At 40.2% G+C, this 21,076-nt stretch overlaps 1 protein-coding gene across 1 annotated transcript in view; it reads left to right on the top strand.

Moving 5' to 3' along the window:
* The window catches only part of TTC7A (tetratricopeptide repeat domain 7A), a 226,727-nt gene that overhangs the window by 115,800 nt on the left and 89,851 nt on the right, over window positions 1-21,076 (top strand). The window contains exons 14-15 of the mRNA XM_060754418.2: window positions 2,725-2,797; window positions 8,309-8,469. Coding sequence (XP_060610401.2) covers window positions 2,725-2,797; window positions 8,309-8,469 — 234 coding nt within the window. The remainder of the gene's footprint in view (window positions 1-2,724; window positions 2,798-8,308; window positions 8,470-21,076) is intronic.

The following is a 21,076-nucleotide window of genomic DNA, read 5'->3' as shown; positions in this document are numbered from 1 at the left end:
CTGCTGAACAGCTCTCACAGTCAGGAAGTTCTTCCTAAAGTCCAGATGGAATCTCCTTTCTTGTAGTTTGAAGCCATTGTTTCCCGTCCTAGTCTCCAGAGCAGCAGAAAACAAGCTTGCTTCCTCCTCCCTATGACTTCTTCTCACATATTTATGCATGGCTATCATGACTTCTCTCAGCCTTCTCTTCTTCAGGCTAAACATGCCCAGCTCTTTAAGCTGCTCCTCATAGGGCTTGTTCTCTAGACCCTTGATCATTTTAGTCGCTCTCCTCTGGACACATTCCAGTCTAAGTGAGTGATCCTCAACCTGTGGGTACCAAGGTGTTTTTGGCCTTCAACATCCAAAAATCCTAACAGCTGGTAAACTGGCTGGGATTTCTGGGAGTTGTAGGCCAAAACATCTGGTTGAGAACCACTGATCTAAGTAGATGATGCTGAATTAGTCAGAGTACCATGTATGCCCACAATGATCTTGACATCCTTTTTGTATGGGAGAGGATATCCTGTTTGAGTGTCCCAGCTTTTCAATCACTTAGGCAGAGTTTGAAAAAAATTAATTTTTGCACTATATTTCCCAAAAATCTTTTAAAAGTGACATTTTCAAGCTCTGTTCCTGTTCTGTGGCTCAAGGGAGTGAGCTGAATTCATAGGTTTGCATGTCCTAATTGAAAATGACTACAAGTAATGTCAAAAAGAGGCTGAGTACCGCATGGCCTCATTTGGACATCACAACAAGCTGGAATTCAGGAGAATTCTTGCTTGTTTAGGATGCACTGCTGTGCTAGTTCATGCTGATAAATTGCTCCCATATGCAGTGGGACTAGATAAACAAACTCTGGACATTTGGTCTGTGTTTTGTTTGTTGCATCATGCAAATCCAGCAGGCATGGGCTCTCTGGCTCTACCTTCCTTTAAGGAGAAAACGAAATAATCCATGATTTATATTAGGATTAAATATCTGACTTCTCTAGAGAGGAGAAAGGAACAGAGAGCTGGCTCCTTACAAGGAAAGACCTCTTATACTCAATCCAGACATACTAGAATGAAGAGTCTTTATGGACAAATTATAAGGATGTAGATAAAGAGAACTGAAAATGCCAATCAAGCTTATATACAAAAGAGCTATCGAGGTAGAATATTCCAAAGAAATACACAAAACATGATAATTTTAGAAGATTTCTTTGACTGACAAGACAAAAGACTTCCAAGAACAGAACGGTGTACAGCTTACCATTCAATAATAGTAATATATCTTCAAATGGTATTTCTTTTTCAGCTTTTAATTTTGGTATTTGATTAAAGTGTGCATGGCTGGATCTACACTGTCATATAATCCAAATTATCAAAGCAGATAATCCAGATGATCGGCTTTGAACTGAATTATATGAGCCATATAATCCAGTTCAAAGCAGATAACCTGGATTTTATATGGCAGTGTAGAGGGGACCTATGTGTCTTCAAGTGCCTGTCAATTCATGGCAGCCCTATACACTTCATTGGGTTTTCCTAGACCCAGGAGTAGTTAGAGGTGGGTTGTTGAAGGCTTTCACGGCCAGAATCACTGGGTTGCTGTGAGTTTTCCGGGCTGTATAGCCATGTTCCAGAAGCATTCTCTCCTGGTGTTTCACCCACATCTATGGCAGGCATCCTCAGAGGTTGTGAGATCGGTTGGAAAATAGACAAGTGAGGTTTATATATCTGTGGAATGTCCAGGGTGGGATAAAGAACTGTCTGTTGGAGGCAAGTGTGAATGTTGCAATTGGCCACCTTAATTAGCATATAATGCCCTTGTAGCTTCAAAAGCTGACTGGTTGCTGCCTGGGGGAATCTGGTTTTGCCAGTTCCTTCCTCTGAAATACAGCCTACCTGGTGTTTGTTGAAGATTTGGCAGTGGTGTTCCATTTTCCTAAGCTTTGCTTCTTATAATAACTAAATAGGAACTCCATATTAAAAATACAATACAGTTGGACCTCAGTGTCCATGGCTCTTCGGTTTGAAAATATTCCAACGAAATACTCCAAAAAGCAAACCTTGATTTTTCCCATTTTGTATAAGGGGTGTCATTTTTCTGTGCCATTGTGTATATTGGGACTTGAGCATGCATATATTTTGATATCCACACTAGAATCCTACAGCCAAATCACAGGAGATATCAAGAGTCCACACAGAAGAGCAGTTGCTGAAAGGATAACATCCACAAAAGAGGCCTTGATTATATCCCAGTTGTGAACCTCTCCTGAAACATCTGGATGATCTCTGTGTAAAACAGGGTAGTGGACAGAACGGACCTTCAGATGGATCCATTTTGTGCTGGTTGACAAACTGAGCTCTAAAGTTGATCAGGCATCCAAATCCAGAAGCCCTTTCATGTTACATAGTTATAGCACTATGATTCCGCTTTAACTGTTATGATTGCATCTTAAGGAATCCTTTGGTGTGCAGTTTAGTGAGGTACTAGATCTCTCTGGCTGACAGATTTAAATACCTCTCTTTAAACTGCAAATCCCATGGTCCCACAGAATGGAACAATGGTGTAAGCATGGAATGACAGTGCTGTAATTGTGTTGTTTCCATGGTGCTCCAACACCTAAGTTATGGCAGTAACCTCTTCTGTTTGCTAAGCCTGGTATGCTGTGGTTGCTCATAAAATATGACTTTTATTACTATCAAGGTGATTTCCTCATAACAAGGCTTACTGTATAGCAACCTTTGTGTTTTACAGAGCGCACGACTTGGCACCTGAAGACCACCAAATTATCCTCTATGTCTCACTGCAGCTGGCACTTGTGCGGCAGGTAGGTACAAAGGCCAGTGACTCTGTAACAACAGAAATATATGCTCATGCGTAAGCCGACCTTATGTATAAGTCTAGAGTAGGTTTGGGGGCCAAAATTACAGATTTTTACATGAGAGTCATTCCATGGAGAGGGGAAAGCATCATTGCCATCTCAGCAGCCCAGCCACCCAGCTGCCATTTCCCTTGTTGAGGCATCAGAAATGCTACATTGGAGAGAGAGAAGTGCTTCCTTTAGGTTGATGCTTCTTTTAGGTTCTCTGTCACATTGCCAGGTCTCTGCCGGTACACAGGCAGAGGTGAACCAAAACAAACACCCAGCTTGTGTAAATTTTTTAATTAAAACAGCACTTACTGTCTGTTTTCATAGTCCAAAATAAAAAACATAAAGATAGCACTTAGCAACAGAATATAAAACAAAGACTGACAGCAAACACTGATGCAGGTTTGAGAGAACACCATGGTCAAAAATATCCAGTCCAGTAGTCAAATGACGAGAGTTCAATGAGTAAAGTCCAAGGATCAAGAGTCTATACCGTAGTCAATAGCTAGTCCAGATATTCAAGCTTCAGGTTTCCAGTAGTTCAGGAGACAGGTCAGGATACCAAAAATCCACAAACCTGGGGGAAAACCAGCAGCATCTATCACCAAAATAGGACAAATACTTTTCTCCCGAGATCAGCCTCTAGGCTAACTCCTTATCACCAGTAAAACCCAGCTGCAATCTACGTCTTGCATGCCTCCACCCTTAATTGCTTTCACCCCTAAACTCTTACTTACAGATTACAACAACAACATTTTATTATGGTCCAAAGACCCTTATTGCACTGTGGGCATACAAAGTATGCAGGTAATGAATTGGATTAAGAACATCCAGTTGATTGAACATACAAATAGATAAAATTTACAACAGTAAAAACTGGTTTAAAAACATGTTGGCAAAAAGTAGGTAAAAGATTACAAGATTACATATACTCAGCCCTTCAGATCTAAGACTTATATTAACCCCTTCCATCACCAACTGCTAAGCCTTCCTCCATCAACCACCATCAACTGCGGAACATGATACATGAGATTCTCTCAAAACAGACTAAACCAGGCATGGGCAAATTTTGGCCCTCCAGGTGTTTTGGACATCAACTCCCATAATTCCTAACAGCTGGTAGGAGTTGAAGTCCAAAACACCTGGAGGGCCAACATTTGCCCATGCCTGGAGTAAACTCTTCATTTTACCACTTTACTCAGAGAATGGGACATCTTAGCTCACACTGACCTGTGGATAATTTGACTCAGGTTTTTGCTGTTGATATTTTTTTTACCAACATTTCTATTTATAGATGGTTTTCTGGGGTACAACCATCTTCGATTAGACTTTTTCTTTGGGGATATATTTTGTCACCTTCGATCTTCAAGTTGTTTTTATCTATATTGACTTGTGCATCAGAAGCTAAGAACTTTCAGTACCTTTAAGGACCCATAAATAAAAAGCTGGGCAGAAGCTTCTTAAGGACAATTCTCTATTTGGAAATTCAGTATGTTCAACATTTGCAAGTCTGGTTCATTGTTACACCAGTTCCGTCGGAAACTAGATTTCCCAGCAGACAGGGATATGCTGGGAACGTCTCAAAGGCTGCGTAGGCTCAGTTTCAGGTATGAAGAATGAGAATCATACTTACCTGTGCATGAGCTGCTATCTGTCTTTGAAAATACATACTAAAAAGAAAACTCTACATGTCACTCAAAGACAAATGAATACAGAATACAGTTCCAGGTCAGATTCTATGAGCAATATTCTGGTGCCGATTGGTGTGAACTGGACTCTCCGATGGCTGCCCTATTTCCCTCCATTTAACAGGATATAAATCTTTAAAGCATGCTTGGAGTGTGTTGCTGATACCCGAGACATATTTATTTTTAGGCCTCTAATATATCCTCCTCTGCTTTTGCCAATGTGGCTCATGATAAACATTTTCGTAATGCATTTTTAATATCCTTAATAATTTAAACTATCTAATGTATTCTCTTTCTGATTAACTGAAGGCTAAATGATACTACTAATGTACCTGGCAGATTATATTTACCAGGGAGCAGCAAGATTAAGGCTTTCAGCAGTCAATTTGGTGGCTACTGACGTTGGAGACAGTGTTCTAGAAGGACCTGAAAACTGGTCTAACCCTGGCAAATGGTGTGACGGTTTGGTCAAATCCGTTTGTGAATCTGAACCCCAGTGAACCCTTTAAAGATTGTTTCTCAGATCTATTTATTGCCAAGCTGTTACTGGTCAGCAATGAAGCTTAGAAGGCACATTATGATAAACAGATACTGGATACGATATAACTGTGTTTCTCAACCTGGAAGTCAGGACCCCGGGGGAGGGGGTCGTGGGGGAGGTCACAAAAGACCATCAGAAAACACATATTTCTGATGGTCTTAGAAACTCTTTTGGCAGAGAAGGAAGAAGATCTCTTCACCTGCCCTTGTCTTCCTTCCTTTACAACTCCCAGAATTCAAAAACATCCCTCGCCAACCCCATCAGTATTCAATTTTGGCCATGTAGGTAGTGTGCCAAGTTTAGTGAAGATCCATTGGGAGCTGGGTTCATAGTGCTCTTTGATTGTAGGTTAACTATAAATCCCAGCAACTACAACTCCCAAATGTCAAAGTCTGTGTTGCCCAAATTCCACCAGTGTTCACATTTGGGTGTATTGAGTGTTCGTGCCAAGTCTGGTCTAGATCCATCATTGTTTGAGTCCACAGTTCTCTCTAGAGGTAGGTGAACTACAATTCCAAAACTCAAGGTCAATGCCCACCAGACCCTTCCAGGATTTTCTGTTGATCTTGGGAGTTCTGTGTGCCATGACTGGTTCAATTCCATCTTTGGTGGAGTTCAGAACGCTCTTTGATTGTAGGTGAACTATAAATCCCATCACGTACAACTCCCAAATGACAAGATCAGCCCCCCCCCCCCCCCCACGCCACCAGTATTCAAATTTGGGCATATTGTGTATTTGTGCCAAATTTGGTGCAGTGAATGCTGCATAGCAGATATTTACATTACGATTCCTAACAGTAGCAAAATGACAGTTATGAAGTAGCAATGAAAATAATGTTATGGTTGGGGGTCATCACAACATGAGGAACTGTATTAAGGGGTCGCAGCATCAAGACGGTTGAGAAACACTGCTATATAAGATTCTCACATTCAGAAAAGTGAAAACACAGAATCTTTATGGAAGACACTTCCTTTTATTTGTTTGCTTGTTTGTTTTATCAAATCATAGATTTGGAAGAGACCACAAAGGCCATCCAGTTCAACCCCCTGCCATGCAGGATTGCATAAGACACTCTTGACAGATGACCATCCAGCCTCTGCTTTAAAACCTTGAGATGCGACTCCTTCAGGGCACCATATTTCAATGTCCGACAGCTCTTACTGTCAGGAAGTTCTTCCTAATGTATAAGCAAAATCTCTCTTCCTGTGGTTTGAATCTGCTGCTTTGTGTCTGAGTATCTGGAGCAGCAGAAACCAAGCTTGCTCCCTTATCAATGTGACAGCTTTTCAAATATTTAAGCATAGCTATCATGTCCCTTCTTAACCTTCTCTTCATAACCCAGATCCCAAAGCTGCTCCTTGTAGGGCTTGGCTTCTGGAGCATTTACTTTTGTATTTCTTTTTGCTACATTTATCTCTGTACAGCAGTGTTTCTCAACCTGGGAGTCGGGACCCACCAGTTCTGATTTTGGGATATTGAGTATTCGTGCCAAGTTTGGTCCAGATCCATCATTGATTGAGTCCACAGTGCTTTCTGGATGTAGGCGAACTGCAATTCCAAAACTCACCTAACCCTTCCAGTATTTTCTGTTGATCATGGGAGTTCTGTGTGCCAAGTCTGGTGGAGTTCGGAATGCTCTTTGCTTGTAGGATAACTATAAATCCCAGCAACTACAACTCCCAAATGACAAAATCAATCCCCCCCAACCCCACCAGTATTCAAATTTGGGCATATTGGATATTTGTGCCATGACAGTACTTTGGAGGTTGAACTGAATTGGAAATGGTTATATGGCTTGATAATAATGTCTTAAATTGTTTAAACTTCCTGTTTTATTTATCATTTTAAATCATTGTTATATTTGCTGTATTTGTTTGTTCATTTGGCTTCGAATTGTTGCCAGTGTAAGCCGCTCTGAGTCCCCCCCCCCCCCCCCTCGGAGGTTGAGAAGGGCAGGGTCAAAATGTTGGAAATAAATAAATGAATGAATAAATAAATAATAAAACTGCTCGGAAATTTCAAATGGTCCAATAGGCAGCAGCCAAATTGCTCACTGGAGTAGTATACAGGGAGCATACAACTCCCCTTTTGTGTCAGCTCCACTGGCTGTCATTCTGCTACCGAACACAATTCAAAGTGCTGGCTTTAGCCTATAAAGCCCTAAACGGTTCCAGCCCAGCTTACCTGTATCTCCCTCTATGGTTCACCTTGGAGGCTCAGATCGGCGGTGGAGGCCTCCTCTCGGTCCCACCCCCCTCGCAAGCATAACTGGTGGGGACGAGATACAGGGCCTTCTCAGTGGTGGCACCTCGTCTACAGAACTCCCTTCCCAGTGAGGTTAGACCAGCCTCCTGGCCTTCGGGAAAAAAACTGAAAATATGGCTCTGGAATCAGACTTTTGGTCAATAATGGGAGCAGTGCAATAAGAAACTATAAATTAACTTAATGACAACTTGGACTGACTCTGGAATATGACCTGGATTATGTGATTTAAATCGTGGTTTTAATGTTATGTTTTAATTGGTTGGGTTTAATGTTTGTTTATTCATTGATGTATGTGTACATGAGGCATTGCATTGTTGCCTTTGTAAGGCTGCCTTGAGTTCCCTTCGGGGTTGAGAAAGGCGGGATACAAGTACGGTAAATATAAAAATAAATAAATAAGGTATAAAGTACTCATCTGCAATGATGATAGCTTTTGTATCCCTGCTTTTCCAGTGAGTTGCCTCCATTTCTTGCTAAAGGCTGAGTATCCGTTATCAAAAATGCTTGGTGCCAAAAGTGTTTGGGATTTTGGATTTTTTCCATTTTGAAATACCTGTATTTGAGATATATATGAACATAAGATCTTGGAGATGGGACCCAAATCTAAACACAAAATCCATGTGTGCTTCACATTCACATTATGTACATGATCTGAAAGTAACATTATACAACATTTGGAATAATATTGTGCATGGAACAACGTTTGTCTATATTAAATGATCATAAAGCAAAAGTATCACTATCTCAGCCACCCATGTTGACAGTTTTGGATTTTGGATATTTTTAGATTTTAAAATTACAGGTAAGGGATGTTCAGCCTATATTGGATATTATTGACTCTGTCTTAACTGTTAATTTGGCTTAGGGTTTTAGTTTTGCCTTGTTTTGCTATCCTCAAAGGCCAGACCTGATGCATCTGCACAAAAGTGAATGCCAGACTTAAGTGAGAGAAATCTTTCATTTTTACTTTCCAGATTTGTGATGCAATAGAACACCTCCAGGAAGCACTGAAACTATGCAAGGATGACATGAATTCTCTCCACCTGCTGGCACTCCTTTTTTCGGCACAAAAACACTATCAGCATGCCTTAGATGTCGTCAACATGGCCCTTGTAGAATATCCAGACTCTTTTAGGTAAGCAGCAATGAGGATACTTCCTATTTTCAACACTATTACAAATTCTCAATCATTTAAGCATATATCAGACAGAGACAAGGAAACTGTGGCTCTGGGATGTTGTTGGATTTTGGCTCCCATCAGCTCCAACATGACTAATGAGCAGGAATGCTGGGGGTTGTAGCAACACTAGGAGAGCTGCAGGCTCTCCATGTCTGATCTAAGAAAATGACAGCTCTTTCACTATTGAGAATCAATAGGGAAGTTCAGAGGCCAGTCATTCTCTTTCATTCTGACCTACCTTACAGGGTTGTGGTGAGGCTAAAATTAGTCCCGATGACACCCCTGTAAATTGCTCTGAGCTTACATACAGTGCTGTATGCTCCTTGGAGGAAACATGTGATATAAAAGTAATCAATAATGCATTATTTACGTATTACATTATTTATTACCCTTATAAAGTAATACATAATAAATGTAATAAATGATGCACATTAATAATGGAGAGCTTCTAGACTCAGGAACTCCTTTCCTAGGGAGGCCGGCTGTCCTTCCATCAGCAGGCAAAGGTTTTTTTTTCCAGCAGACTTTTGAGAACAGAAGGTTTCTAAAGAAAGGGCTTTCAAGTGCATACCTTGTAGTTTTAATGCTCCTGCTTGCTAAACTGCTTTTTGTGTGTTTTAAACTGGGTTTAAAATGTTACTTTTTGTATGATTTACCTATATTGTGCTGGCTTTAGCCAATGAAGCCCTAAACGGTTCTGGCCCAGCTTACCTGTCTGAACGTATCTCCCTTTATGAACCCCTCATGGGTGAAGATCTTCAGGGGAGGCCCTGCTCTCATTCCCACCTCCTTCGCAGGCACGGTTGGTGGGGACAAGAGACAGGGCCTTCTCAGTGGTGGCCCCTCAGCTATGGAACTCCCTCCTCAGTTATATTAGATCAGCTCTTTCCCTCTTAGCCTTCAGTAAGAAAGTAAACACATGGCTATGGGACCAAGCCTTCGGATAATAACCACAGTGCAATAAATGAATGTAGAATCTGTGCAATGACAACTGGAATAGCTCCGGCTTACGATCTTGGACTGTGTGGTTTCAATAATTGGTTTAATGTTTGATGTTTTAATTTTTTTGGTTTTTAACATAAATGTTTTTAGATTGTATGTTGTTGTTTTAAAGATATTGAATTGTTGCCGATGTGTAAGGCCACTTGGTGTTGAGAAGAGTGAAGTATAAATGTGGTAAATACATATATAACAAATATTGCACTTCTTGGGAGGAGAGCAATGACCAATCTCGATAAAATAGTGAAGAGACATCACACTGGCAACGAAGATCCACATAGTTAAAGCAATGGCATTCCCCATGGTAAACTATGGATGTGAGAGCTGCACCATAAGAAAGGCTGAGCAAAGGAAGATAAACGCTTTTGAACTGTGGTGTTGGAGGAAAATTCAGAGAGTGCCTTGAACTGCAAGAAGATCCAACCAGTCCATACTTCAGGAAATAAAGCCCAACTGCTCATTGGAGGGAAGGATATTAGAGGCAAAGTTGAAGTACTTAGGCCACATAATGAGAAGTCAGGAAAGCTAGGAGAAGACAATGATGCTGGGGAAAATGGAAGGAAAAAGGAAGAGGGGCCGACCAAGGCCAAGGTGGACGGATGGTATCCTTGAAGTGACTAGTTTGACCTTGAAGGAGCTGGGGGTGACGACGGCTGACAGGGAGCTCTGGCGTGGGCTGGTCCATGAGGTCATGAAGAGTGGGAAGCAACTGAACGAATAAACAACAACAACAGATATTGCACTTCTTTAGAGGGAGAGAAAAAAGAAAAAAATGTGCCAGTACCTTTAAGATTGACTCTTATTTTTGCATGATAGCTTTTCTGGATATGGATCTACTTTTCAGAGTTTTCGTTTTGAAACCCTGAGTCACAGTTTGAGAATAAATAATAAACTTTGGGAGATGATATAACATTTTGCAGAATCCAAGCTCTGTTTGCATAGTGTCCGAAATACAACCTATGGGCTTTCTGATTAAATAACTCATTGTTGTATCCAGAGCTTGCCCATCTTTGTAATATAAATAAATACTTTTGTTATATCTTGGTGATGTGTAGTTTTATCATGTACTCGGGTATAGATGTTACTTGGCAAATATTCCAGAGTATTTATTATTGCTTCTTCATGTGAATATTACCACATCCTGAACGATGATGTGAAACCAGGAGCAGTCTTGGCTTGTTTGACAAGAAAGGCCACATCTTGTTAGATGCTGCTCACAACCTCAGATTAATGCACAAGAAAAAGAAAATAATCTCTACATGAGAATCCGATTGGCCCTTGGTCGCTCTTGATCCCTTTATAGAGCGTGATGTGAGCGAACCGGACTCTGCACACCTCATGCTTGGGCTACTTGAGCCCTTCTGCGATGGGAGTGTGCATTACAGACCTCTTTAATTACATGCACACCTGCTCCTTCTCAAATATTACAGAATTGCACATTTACCCCTTCTGATCATGTATCCAGCTTTCTCTCCACATAGGTTTAAAAGATTATGACTTCAGTGTTCCACACAGTTTCTTGAGAGCAAGTCTCATTGAACCCAGCGGGGCTAACTTTTGAGTAGACTTCCATAAATCTGTATAGCCAATTTTGTAATAATTTTACCTTCAGAGTTTTTTGATTAAGAAAAAAACAACAACAGCTATATGTGTTTCCCTTGTGGCTCTGTAATGCAAAATATCAACATATAAGTTAGCAAAAATTTAGTGAAACCAGGGTTTATTTATTTTATTTATTTACTTCATTTATATACCGCTTTTCTCAGCTCTCAGGCGACTCAAAGCAGTTAACAATAGCAAAAATTCAATGCTTGACATCATAGAAAAACAGTTTAAAACAATTAGAAAATAGTAACATAATAAACAGTTAAACATCAATATAACATCCCATTAGCGTCTCAAACAAAATCAAGATCCAATCTCATCATCCGTTGCTCCGTATTTCTATGTTCATACATGAATGGCAGCAATTGCAGATGGTATATGGATTCCAGATTATTCTCACCGCACATACAAGAGAGAAAGGATGAGAAAGGTATTCCCCGTGATCTATATACCAATCATATATATACATTCTATTTATGTATTTATAATATTGATAATTAAGCGTCTTAATGGATCTCAAGTTGACCATGAGCCAGTAGTGTGATGTATCTGCTTTAAAAATGAATACCGTTTTCATCTACACTAGTCGTCACCTGCCACGTGATGCTGTGGCCCAGTCTGTGTATATGTGTTTTGTGTGTGTATATATTTGTGTATGTGTGTGTTTGTATATATATATATATATATATATATATATATGTAGTTTTGCGTATGCGTTGTAATGTAATTTTTGTTTTTTGGCTTTTAAAGTCTTTTCTGCTGTGTTTTTCAGTATTTTTATGAGTGATGGTCACTCGTTGGCCTGATAGGTGTATTGTGTCCAAATTTGGTATCAATTCGTCCAGTGGTTTTTGAGTTATGTTAATCCCACACACGAACATTACATTTTTATTTATATAGATTAAATGAAGCATATTATCCAGTTTATGGGAAGTAACAAATCTCTATTCTGAGATAATTTTTGGAGTATGGTGTCATGTTGAGAGTGGGATGTTGAAGGCAAACCTTGGCAAACTGGAGCAATTGAAAGAGCCATGTTGTTGAAGGCTTTCATGGCCGGAATCACTGGGTTGCTGTGAGTTTTCTGGGCTGTTTGACCATGTTCCAGAAGTATTCTTTCCTGATGTTTCACCCACATCTGTGGTAGCATCCTCAAAGGTTCAAACTTGCCTCCAACCGACAAGAGTTCTTTCTCCCACCCTGGAACTTCAACAAATATATAAATCTCTCTTGTCTAGATTACAATATACCTCACTTTTGAGGATGCCTGCCATAGATGTGGGTGAAATGTCAGGAGAGAATGCTTCTGGAACAGGGCCATACAGCCTGCAAAAATCACATCAACCCATAGCCATGTATGTTTGGGCTGGAAATGAGGAGAATTAAGGGGATGTATTATGTTGTGTTTATGCAATCTCAAGTCATTTCTCATTTATGGGAACCCCAATGGCGTAATGGGTTAAACCCTTGGGCTGGCAGGACTGAAGACCAATAGATCGGAGGTTCGAATCTGGGGAGAGCGAGGATGGGCTCCCTCTGTCAGCTCCAGCTCCACATGTGGAGACATGAGAGAAGCTTCCTACAAGGATGGTAAAACATTAAAACTTCTGGACATCCTCTGGGAAATGTCCTTGCAGACAGCCAATTCTCTCACACCAGAATTGCAGTTTCTCAAACCACTTCTGACACAGGAAAAAAAAATGGCGTATCATGGGTTTTGTAGGCACAATTTCTTCTGAGGGGTTTTGCCTTTGCCCTCCTCTGAAGCTGAGTGAGTATAACTTGCCCAAAGTCACCCAGTGGGTTTCCATGGATGAGCAGGAATTCAAACCCTGACCTCCAGATTCATACTCCCAACACTCAAGCCATTACCCTATGTTGACTTTTGACTAGAAATGAGAAATTTAATGGGATGCATACTAGCAGTCTTCAATTATTTGTATGAACAGCACATTGGAGAAGGAGTAGAGAGATAATATGTTGTTCCAGGAGGCAAGGCTAGAACCAATAAGTGGAAAAAAGCTAGGAAGCAGGTTTAAAGTAAATATTAGCATAAATATCCTAATAGGTAAGAGAGCTGCTTGGCAGTGGAGTAGATTGCCTTGGGAGTTGGTGGACTGCTATCTGTCAGGAATGATGTAGCTGAATCATGAACTGTTCTGAAGACTGGATTAGATGAACTCAAAGGTCCCTTCCAATTCACTGATTCTGTGCTGCCCTTCTATTAAAATGTCCAAAGCAGTCTGCAGGAAAAACCATCTAATTAAACGATAAAGACATTGATGTAAAAAGGAAACAGCTGCCAGCTTCAGTAGAGAGGTTTTTTGAAATCCTGTACTATTCAATGAGATGTAAGCAGCAGAATTACTGCAGCGCTAAAAAAAAGTTTGTGAATCACTTAGGATTATATTTCCAGTTGAAAAGGCTATTAGATCTTAATCTGACCCCATAATTCTAGATAAAAACAATAGATAAACTGCTTAAAGAAATGGCACGCAAACATGATGCATTTCCAATATTTGTGTGTCTGCAACTGATTGAAGAGTCAATAAATTGTGTGGAGAAGTATGTGAGCCTTTAGATTCAGTATCTGACGACATATCTTTGTGGGCAGCAATGACTCAGCAAAGTATTTTTTGCAACTATTGGCCAGTCTCACATTGGTTCAGAGCAGGCATGGGCAAATTTTGGCCCTCCACTTAAGTGGCTGAGGGGGGAAAGGAAAGGGCCTGAGGCTGTTAGGAATTATGGGAGTTGGAGTCCAAAACATCTGAAAGACCAAAGTTTGCCCATGCCTGGTTCAGATGAATGTCACCAATTTCTCTTTTCAGTAACACTTGAGCTTAGTGACATGGTGTAGGGAGATACTTTTCCAGGAAAACACAGGTGTCCTGGCCCAACTTACCTGTCTGAATGCACCTTCCCTTATGAACCTGCTAGGACTTTAAGATTGTCTGGGGAAGTCCTGCTCTCAATCCCGCCTGTGTCACAAACACATTTGGTGGGGACAAGAGACAATGCCTTCTCAGTGGTGGCCCCTCAGCTATGGAACTCCCTTCCTGGGGTCATTAGATCAGCCCCCTCCCTCTTAATATTTCGGAAGAGAGTCAAGACTTGGTTGTTTGAGCAAGTGTTTGAAAATGCAAGGTAGAAGACATAGGAATTGGAACGACTGGATGACAAGATGGGACAATGTTTTTATTAGCAGTCACAAATAATGTACGCATTTAGTATACTTGTTATGGTTTTATATTATGTTTTAAAATGTTTTATGGTGTTTTTGGGCATCGAATCGTTGCCATTGTATTCTGCCCTGAGTCGCCTAAGGGCTGAGAAGGGTGATATAGAAATATAGTAAATAAATAAATAAATAAATAAATAAATTCTTCTAACTGCCAACTATGGTAGGCCCTTAACATCCACTAGTGAAATTACATCACTTAGGCAAAATGGTGAACTGCTCAAGCATTGGAAAGAGCCTAAGGATCTGTTAAAAGATGGGAGGCTAAGCAGTATGTGCCTTCACAGAAAAATCAATGTTGCTTTTAGAATTTTTTCTCTGAATATTGTTTGGTTGAATCCATGAGTGCCGAACATGTGGATACAGAGTGCAAACTGCATGTGTCTCTGCATGTGTTGTCGGGCTCGATTTCCATCAGCCAATTCATCCTGGTCAGTGGTGAAAGCCAACGAGAACTGTAACAGAGACATAATGAAAATATGATACACTTCAGCTCCTTTTTTAAATCTTTCTCTGAAATCAACATACGATTCTTCACCCAGAAAACCTTAAGTCAGCGTTTTTCAACCTGGGGGTCGGGACTCTGCTGGGATGGGTCGCCAAAGACCATCAGAAAACACATATTTCTGATGGTCTTAGGAACAGCTTTGGCAAAGAAGGCTGAAGATCTCTCTGCTTGTCCTTCTCTTCCTTTTTGGAAACAGATGGTGAATCCACCAAAAGCCCTCCTCTGCTGGGGTTCTGTGTAGGAAGTTTGGCCCAATTTTATTGTTGGTGGGGTTCAGAATTCTATTTAATTGTAAGTGAACTATAAATCCTAGCAACTACAACTCACAAATGTCAAGGTCTATTTTCCCCAAACTCCATCAGTGTTCACATTTGGACATACTGAGTATCCATGCCAAGTTTGATCCAGATCTATCATTGTTTGAGTCCACAGTGCTCTCTGGATGTAGGTGAACTACAACTCCAAAACTCAAGGTCACTGCCCACCAAACCCTTCTAGTATTTTCTGTTGGTCATGGGAGTTCTGTGTGTGAAGACTGATTCAATTCCATCGTTGGTGGAGTATAGAATGCTCTTTGATTGTAGGTGAACTATAAATCCCAGCAACTACAATTCCCAAATGACAAAATCAACCCCCCTCCCAACCCTACCAATATTCAAATTTGTGCCAAATTTGGTCCAATGAATGAAAATATATCCTGCATATGGGATATTTACATTATGTTTCATAACAGGAGCAAAATTACAGTTATAAAGTATTTATGGTTGAGGATCACCACAACATGAGGAACTGTATTAAGAGATAGCGGCATTAGGAAGGTTGAGAAACACTGCATTAAGTAATAGTCAAGACAGTAGAATAATAGCACTTTTACAAGTATGATTGCATCCTTTGGGATTCTGGAGTTTATCATTTAACCAGGAAAACTTCCCGCTGAAATTCATGGTCATAAAGTTGGAAGAGACCACAAGGGCCATCTAGTCTGACCCCCTGCCAAGCAGTAACAATTCAACAAAGGGTTGTTGTAGGTTTTTCGGGCTAAATGGCCATGTTCTAGAAGCATTCTCTCCTGACATTTTGCCTGCATTTATGGCAGGCATCCTCAGAGGTTGTGAGGTCTGTTGGAAACTAGGAAAATGTGGTTAATATATCTGTGGAATGTCCAACAAAGTCTTCTATTGAATTATAAGTTGCTCATTGAACTTCCTTCCATAGGATAGAGCCATGGTAGGTAAACTGTTACAATAGTGCCTTGGGGATACAGAAGTTTCCTGTAATTTTCCTACAGCCCTGTGATGTAGATTAGTTTGGGAGCCAGCGCAACATAACTCAACAAGCCTTGTGGTTCAGCAACAGTCTTAACCGCACTCTTCCCGCTCCACAGCACTAAGGTTTTACAAACAGCAATAAATTCCATCAATTGCTCCACAGAGCTTTGGGAGTGGTAGTAGTGGTGAAGTGATGTGAACATAAAACATGGCCTTTCAATTTTCTATAGGCCTTTGTTGTTGTAAACTCTAGATATATAGCACTGAGGCTGATAGCTTCATTGCAGGAGGGAATTAAATAACTCTAGTCCCAGGCGCTAGCCGAACTGAGACAGCTGTTAACATCTGTACAACTTCATCATGGTTTATAAAGCCAACTCAGCTGCACAGCTCTTCCTTCACTAAAGATTAGCATCAAGAGCTGTAAAGATGGAAATAAAAACAATTAAAAATAAACAGATATGAGCTTAGTATTCCACCCATGCTCTAGATAAAAATAGCAGCGTTCTGTGACTAGAGATGGAGACAAAATTCATGTACAGTCAGCCCTCCACATTCACTGCGAATAGGGTCATAGGACCCCCCATGAAAGTGGAAAAATTGCTAATAAAAATTGCTAGGGTTTTTTTTTTTACCTGAGAGAACACCTTGCTAGGAATTTCCAGATCCTCTATGACTCTATGGTCAACATCCCCTGGAAGCTACCGGGGGATCCATATGGGAGAGGATGACTTGCCTACACTCACCCACCCAGTGAGTTTTCAAAGCTGACCAGGGATTTGAGCCTTGATCTCCAAAGTCTTAAACCAACACTCAAACATTATACCATGCTGCCACGCGCCAATCTCAAAATGTCTACAAAGACACAAAAGAGTATATTAGGAGAAACTTTATGCAGAAATGCGCCCAGCAAAGAAAGCTGTGGGCATATATTAGGGGAAAGTTTTTGCAATTAGGTAAAACTGCAGACAAAAATGTGTATGATTTTTTGTGTCTGTTCCCAAAATTGTACTTGAAATTTGAATGTGCTATTGTAAATGAACAAATGGATTCAGAAACAAGAGGCAATGAAATTGTACTTGATTTTCAAAGAAAGGCAAATGTTACATAAAACAAAGCAGAGAGATTTCTCCATTGCTGCCTGACAATTAATGTTGAAAAATTATATTTTTGCCCTCAAAGAATTGAACACAGTCTGCAGTTGGCTTATAGCTGTATCTTTAAGGGAACGTGCTTCTTTTAGTGGCGACTAACTGCTTTGATCTTTTCTAATTATGGCCCATTGATTTGGTGTTGTTTCTCTTTAATTGGGGTGCTATTTCTGTGTAACCTACACATTGCTCAGCCCTAGATCTATAGATATCACTGGTAACTGCTGTGGGATCTTAGAAAAAAAGGGGAGGACAGGAAAAGAAGACCCTTGAATTACCCTCTCCTTGTTGCACCCCAGGCCTGGAGCCACCTGTGTCCACAGCAACACACAAATGTTCAGAGTTTAAGCAAACAGTTCATTGTAAAATACATAAAATATACAAAAAAGCAAGAATAAAGAAAGCAGAGGAATAATAAAAAAAAGGCTTAGCAATAGATGATAACCACACAAGAATCCAAATGTCTCATAAAAATTCAAAGTTAATACAGTCCAAGAAGAACCAAAAATCAGAATGGCAGCATAAATCCATAAACAAAAGGTATACTTTGAAAAACTTGAGCAGGAATCATAAAACAAGAATATAGAAAACTTCCAGGATACTTAGATCCAAAACCAGGGCTTGACTTGACACAAGGACCAAAGAACTCAAGCCTAGCTTCTCCCTCAAAAACTAACGTTGCCAATGTTGCCTGAACTAACTTTAAGCTAAACAACAGGCTGTTAATAAGCACTCATGAAATCATTTCGTTTCCCACTAATTTTCTCTATCTCTCTCCCATGTAATTTCTCTGACCTATGGAGCTGGTTCTCAGCTCTGAACTGTAAACAAAGACCTTTGCTAATCTCTGTAACTCCAGGTGCTTTCCTTTGAGAGCTTTCCATTTCAATTAGCTCTTCAATGGACTCCTTATCTAAAGATGTTGTTTCTGACTCTACTGACTGACCTTGGAGTTCTGCACTGCCTGAGCCAGTTTCATTTCCCTGGCTTGAATCATCAACACTTTGAACCTGGCCTAAATCTTCATTACTATGAATCCCAGGAAATCCCACAATCCCTTCTGATTCATCAGCCCCTGGATGAACTATAACACTCCTTTCCTGCTGAAATCCGTAACAACACACCCCTCTCCAGATTATTGATACCATTAGGAACATTCATATCAAGGTCACAGTGTTTGAACAGTAATATTAGTTTTCAATAGATTTTTTCCTATCTTGGCTGAGTCATTCATTAGAATGCAGACATCAGTCAAAAATTAGAAAACATCTAGGGCTTGGAACACTTTCAGTTTTTATTTTATTAATATGTTAAATTCCTTTTAAAAACGTATTTCAAATAAATAAAATAATTAAATTGGAAGGACAGGTATCAAAGAACTAGACAAGCTCCTAAAGTGCAAGGATTATATCATGGAATACCAATGTCAAGATTGTTTGTGTCATTGTATTTCCAATTTCTATGTATGGTTGTGAAAGCTTGGACAGTGAAGAAGGCTGGCCAGAAGAGAATCGAGCCATTTGCATTGTGGTGCCGAAGGATAATTGTGGACTGCCAGAATGGCAAATTAATGAGTCTTAAAGCAAAGCAAACCTGGCTGTCATACTTTGGACAATATGCTTTCATGGCCAGAATCACTGGGTTGCTGTGAGTTTTCCGGGCTGTATGGCCATGTTCTGGAAGCAATCTCTCCTGACGTTTCACCCACATCTATGGCAGGCCTCCTCAGAGGTTGTGAGGTCTATTGGAAACTAGGCAAGTGAGGTTTATATATCTGTGGAATGTCCAGGGTGGGAGAAAGAACTCTTGTCTGCTGGAGACAAGTGTGAATGTTGCAATTGGCCAGCTTGATTAGCATTGAATGGCCTTGCAGCTTCAAAGAAAGCCATTGGCCTTAATTTGCAAGACTTGAAAGTCAACATTCATAAGGGTTGCCATAAACTGAGGTGAGCTTGACAGCACTTGGACTGCACTAGAGGAGAAAAGGGTTATTTTGTTTTCTGTGCACTGTAGTCCTAATGATAATTGGACCACCTACTTCTGTTATTAATTAAAACACATACACAGATGTGGCTGCTAATGATGCATTTAGTGTCACAGCAAGTTTGGCTCTGAGGAGGCTTTTTCATTAAAAAAATATGTTTAATCAAGATCACCCCAAATGCCTGAATATGGTTAGTCTGCAACCCTAAACACTTTCAGAAGCGGGAAACCGCATCTGACCACAATAAGACTGGCTTTCAACTTAAACATCAGTTTAATCTATATATTTACTTAAGGGATTTCCCTTGCCCTTCAAAAGCTTCCCCATTGCTGGCTATACAATTTAACATAGTACGTACTATAATATGAAAACATACGGTAGGTTTTTAAAAAAAAAACCAAAAGTTTTAAAAAACCGAATGCAAAAAGAACATAAAAGTCAACATGAATAGAATCTCATATAAAAGAAGTGATCTGATATAGTCAGGATACATTTGCATCAGTGTGGCCATTCTCAGGGTGCATCTACATTGTAGAGCAAATGCAGCTTGACACCACTTTAACTGCCTTGGCTCAATGCTATGAAATCATGGGAGTTGTAATTTGATGCTGCTGCAGCATTCTTTGGAAAATAATGTTAATAACCTTGTAAAACTCCTCCTCCTAGGATTCCATAGCATTAAACCATGGCAGATAAAGTGGTGCCAAACTGCATTAATTCTGCGGTGTACATGCACCCCTAGTTGCAGCTCTCTTCCTATGAGGTTAATTTTCCAAATGGAAAAAGACACATGCTTCTTGACTAATGACTGGTGTCTAGGCATATAATGAAATACCCATTCATGAATAATGTAAAGGTAACAGGAAACAGTGATTTTAGGATCTGGGCCATGCTTCTTGATAGCAGAAGAAGGAAGCCTACAGTTGCAAAGAAGGCTTTGTATGTATTGTCCAACCGTCCCAATTCAACATGGACAGTTCCAGTTAATCTCCCATCCCACTTTTTCAGCTACTTTAAAAATGTCCCAGTTTTTGACTCCTCCTCTGACTTTCCCCCATAGTCTTTAGCTTCCTTCAGTCACTGCAAACTGAGTTCAAAATGCAAAGGTAGTTTGCATTCAGTTAATTCAGCCAGAGAGAGGGAGGCGGATATAATCTTGCCTTTCCAAATCGACCCATGTAAAAGCAAACTACTGTGGCCTCTTCTAAATCTGTCTTTTCTACAATATTGGAAATATTTTTTGCTATATTGAGGGCACTCTCATGTAACTTGCCTACATGCACCCCAGTTTTCCTCTGTGAAATATTGGTGGGTATATTCATATCTTTAATTTGTAAGGGGTCTTCAGTTCCAGGATCCTCCATTGCTACCATAATCCATAGATCAGCCATGGGAAAGCTTTGGCTCTCCAGGTGTTTTGTACTTCCACAATTCCACAACCAGTAGGCCTACCACTGTTAGGAATTGTGGAAGTTGAAGTCCAAAACACCTGGAGGTCCATGCCTTCTATAGATGCTCAGCGTCTATTGTACATAATGGTCTGAGCCCTGCCACATGCACAATGGAGGACCTCCTTATAGCAACTCCAGAGGCACTCCAAGTGGCCAGCTACTGGTCAAATGACATTTAATATAATGTTTTTAAACTTCATTTTTTAACAATATATTATAATTGTACCCTTGGTTCACTCACTCCTGGACATTTAATATAATTCTAAGTTTTAAAACTTTTCTTTAAAAAATACATTACAACTGTACCCTTGGTTCACTCCTGATACGATAAATAAATAAATAAATAAATGGCATA

The sequence above is a fragment of the Anolis sagrei genome, chromosome 1, assembly GCF_037176765.1.
Source record: "Anolis sagrei isolate rAnoSag1 chromosome 1, rAnoSag1.mat, whole genome shotgun sequence".
NCBI classification, from domain to species: domain Eukaryota; kingdom Metazoa; phylum Chordata; class Lepidosauria; order Squamata; family Dactyloidae; genus Anolis; species Anolis sagrei.
The sequence above is the reverse complement of the archived record's forward strand: the minus strand, read 5'-3'. Positions and strand labels throughout refer to the sequence as shown.